Source organism: Gasterosteus aculeatus, chromosome 16, assembly GCF_964276395.1.
Source record: "Gasterosteus aculeatus chromosome 16, fGasAcu3.hap1.1, whole genome shotgun sequence".
Lineage (NCBI taxonomy): Eukaryota > Metazoa > Chordata > Actinopteri > Perciformes > Gasterosteidae > Gasterosteus > Gasterosteus aculeatus.
The window spans coordinates 10,214,512-10,218,189 of record NC_135704.1 but is presented as its reverse complement, the minus strand read 5'-3'; the positions used below and the strand labels follow the sequence as shown (position 1 = coordinate 10,218,189).

The 3,678-nt window shown below is 44.1% G+C and overlaps 1 protein-coding gene across 1 annotated transcript; it reads right to left on the bottom strand.

Moving 5' to 3' along the window:
- Positions 1–967: 967 nt before the first annotated feature.
- LOC120834530 (cytochrome c-b) lies at positions 968–2,964 on the bottom strand. The gene is made up of 3 exons (XM_040202584.2): positions 2,727–2,964; positions 1,995–2,171; positions 968–1,897 (listed from the first exon to the last, which is right to left on the bottom strand). The coding sequence occupies exons 2-3, from the start codon at positions 2,164–2,166 to the stop codon at positions 1,752–1,754; spliced, it is 318 nt and encodes a 105-aa protein (XP_040058518.1). The 5' UTR covers positions 2,167–2,171; positions 2,727–2,964; the 3' UTR covers positions 968–1,751.
- Positions 2,965–3,678: the final 714 nt, after the last annotated feature.

Sequence of the window (3,678 nt, the reverse complement as noted above, 5' to 3'; positions counted from 1 at the left end):
CACCGAACGGGCCGCCGGGGTTTGCCTCGGCTGTCATTTGAACCTGTTGTTGCTCCTCAAAGAAGCGCTCAGAGCACGGCGACGGTGGTGAGAATAAGGGGTTGAGTCATCTGTCATATTCGTGCGTAATACGCGTGTCGTGCGCGCCGTATAATGTGACAGGTTGTATTAATTAGAGGTGGGCGTTTGCTCATTGACGCTCATTGCTTTTAGGGATAAGGCAGCGCTCCGCTGGACGTGTGAGGCCACCGAGGCAATACAAGGATGAGTCGGAAGACCTCCATGTTGCTTCAGTGGACCACCACAGATTCACAAACTAAATCAGTGTGGAAGCGCTTCTGGAGTGAGGAACGTTAATAAGAACAATGCGTCTCAAAACTGACAATGAAACACGAGTACACTTCACAAGACACACATTCAGGCGAAATAATATGCAGTGGTTTATACAATTTAATAATGCAACACCGGGGAGGGGGCGGGAACGTACTATTTATATGATTTAGCACCAGGTGTGACTGTGTGCAGATGTGACCTCTGGACGCCAGAGGGAGGTAGACACCACGGCATCGAATGTTCAAGCCTTAGATCAGGGGTCTCAAACTCGCGGGACGATATTTTTTGGGCCCCCACCTTAATATGAAAGTGTAATGTTAGTGCGGCCCGTGAGTTTTATGTGGTTAGCAGCCACTTACAACCTCCACCCCCCGTCGACCGTTCCGTTCGCCCATCGGCCGTAATGGTCTGGCCCGCGTTCGGCTGCATCTGGCCCGTACCTGACTTGAGTTTGAGACCCCTGGCTCAGATGATGGACAGAACGGGCTCGGCTGCGGTGGCTCATCACTGGCATCCCCAGTCCAATGAGCCCTTTGAATTCAGGCAGGAAACGAATCGCGAAGAGTTGTAAAAAAGAAGTAAAAGTCATGCACAGCGCTGGTATGTGCTACTATCTCATGACAAGTCAAAACGGTTTTGTTTTATAGAAATTCAGCCTTTATTCTTAGTTTCCCCCCCATCAGATGCAGTTAGTCCCCCGTTAACATCTGTAACACCATTGAGTCCGCTCCAACTTTTAGAGAGGCAAAAAAACAACTGCTAATCAGCAACTTTAAACAAGGGCACCATTTGTTAAGTATCAGGCCACCAAAGTCCAACATTTAAAGCTAGAAATAAGTCCCTTTATTCAGAGGGTATATTGCTCGAATTGGGTTCAGAAATCTACAGGAGCTAAAACTGTATAAAGTACAAAAACATCAACCTGACATGACCATCCACACTTCCCTTTCCCGATAATGAGGAAAATAATTACTTCTAGCAGCATGTTATGGAACTAATTAGAAAAAGAAAACAACTTTTATTTAATTCACACATTACAGTCTTATTAAAATTCAAAGCACGTCATATCCAATATTCAGTATTTGAAGCGCTAAATTATCAGGACAGCTTGATAATCCAATAGAAAAGAAATCCTAAACAACGAGCAAATATACAGATTTCCAGTCCTTACATTTGTATTAACAGCATATGTTTCAATAATTTATACTAGAAAAGGAACCTGTTAAAACCAGGGGATATCACTTACTCCACCACAAGTGGAGGATCAGAAACAGCTGTGACGAAGATGGGAAAGTATGCAGATACCAGTGAGATTGGTAGGAATTCATGCCCGATTTTGACAGAAAGACACCCGGCCTCGTCCCCACCTCAGTCTGTCAGGACACAAAACTGGCGAAGACGCGGCCGCGCAGAGTTCTTTACGAAGTTGCGGACTTCAGGTACGCTATAAGGTCAGCTCGCTCACTCTTCTTTTTGATGCCAGCGAAGATCATCTTGGTTCCTGGGATGTATTTCTTGGGGTTCTCCAAATAAACCATCAGTGTCTCATCGCTCCAGGTGATGCCTGAGATCAAAGTGAGCGGAAAAGAAAAAAAGTTTAAGCCACACAGCCGTGTTTTCGGACTTCTCAGAATCCATTAAAACCGGCGCAATTTACTTACCTTTGCTTTTGTTGGCGTCGGTGTAGGAGTAGCCCTCTGCTTGGCCTGTTTTGCGTCCAAACAGGCCCCAGAGGTTGGGCCCCACCTTGTGCTTTCCACCCTGCTCCACAGTATGACACTGCGCACACTTCTGGACGAAGGCCTTCTTGCCTTTGTTAATGTCTTCAGGCATGGTTTCTGTCAAGGAACGGGGGGGGGGGGGGGGGGGAAGAGACGGATTTACATGATCATTAATGAGTAATTGTGTTATATCATTTCTGCTGGCCGCACCCGATTAAAGGCAACTGCTGTACCCTCATTCGGCCACCAGGGGGGTCAACGTTGCGTAACTTGTAACGCTCATTGTTACAAAACCGCCTTAGGTAACTTGGCAGTTTCTGTTAATAATCAAGAACACCTACAAGTTTACTGTATCCGTGAAGTGAGAGAAAAGCCGACATACTGTATAGAATACCGACCCGCGGGCAAATAATGGGAGTTACCAATACAAGTTAAAACATTCCAAAAAAAACGTCAGATATGTAAAATTGACTAAATATAGACACTTTTCCCAGTGAAAGTAAAACTGATTTTAGGTTTAAAAAGAAAGGAGTTCGCCGGAAACAGCGTAAGCCGGCTCGAGACCACGTTGCCCACGAGAGGAACCCCGGCAAAGATTTAAGTCGCATGTAGAGATACTTCCCGGGCAACTACGAACCAAGAGGTTTAACAGTCTCACCATCAACTTCTTACCTTTTCTTCGGGGTTTTTGTCAGCGGACTTATTGGGATGTGATTCCTCAGCTTGTGTTCTCCCGGCAGCTCCGGCGCGAGTGATTCTTTTTTACGTGCTTCCCTCCTCGTGAAGTTACTCCCGATGAAACGTCATCAGTCAGGTGACCTGTTTCGTCATTCTCAGCACACTCTTCGGAAACTTATCTTTTCAAATCCACTTGCGTAATGGAAAACCTCCACGTAGTAATCGCATCTATCTACCGTAAAAAAAAACTATTAAAAAAAATACAAACACAATTTCGCATTATCTTAAAGTCCTACTCCGATTCAAATGTGTAGTGGTTTAACAAGTAGAATGTAATAATAATAAATCATCATCTGCAATTTTACGGATAATGTAAATCAAATCGAGTCCTGTCATGCTGCTGGATTTGACAGCAGAAAATGTGTTACCTCAAAATGTGACCTTACAGAAAGTATCACCAATTCCTGCCCATCTAGCATTCAATCTGATCCGATCCCCCGGTTGTTATTCGGTAGAAAGCCTTGGAATATGAATGTCCATAACAAGGTTATTTCTGGGATCGACAAATTACTGTAATGTATATGCGGAAAAGTTTAGACTATAAAAAAACTCTTAAAAAAGCAATGAAATCAGATACCCAACCCCGTTGACACAGACAGGGGCAGATGGGAATAGTTTATGGTTACTCTTTCCCGTACACTGTGACTCAAGTTACTTTAGTACTCTACTCTCTATCTATCATGTTACTTATGTATATAAAATAGTTCCTGCCCTGTGCAGTGAACAAGTTTCCACATGCATGGCTTTACACACTATTGCGTGCCAAACCTTCACACAGTTAACATTGAAACCACAAAACCAAATGAGATGCATTAATACTGGTCCGCCTTCTTCTCTACATTCAATATAATGGCCAAGTATGTTTCCATGCTAAGGTTACCTTTTC

What these genes read in the sequence shown, in the direction of transcription:
- LOC120834530 (XM_040202584.2), bottom strand. Translation starts at nt 2,166, where the DNA reads ATGCCTGAAGACATTAACAAAGGCAAGAAGGCCTTCGTCCAGAAGTGT. An exon ending in CGACGCCAACAAAAGCAAAG is followed by an intron (nt 1,898 to 1,994) that starts GTAAGTAAATTG and finishes CTTTGATCTCAG; the next exon opens with GCATCACCTGGAGCGATGAG.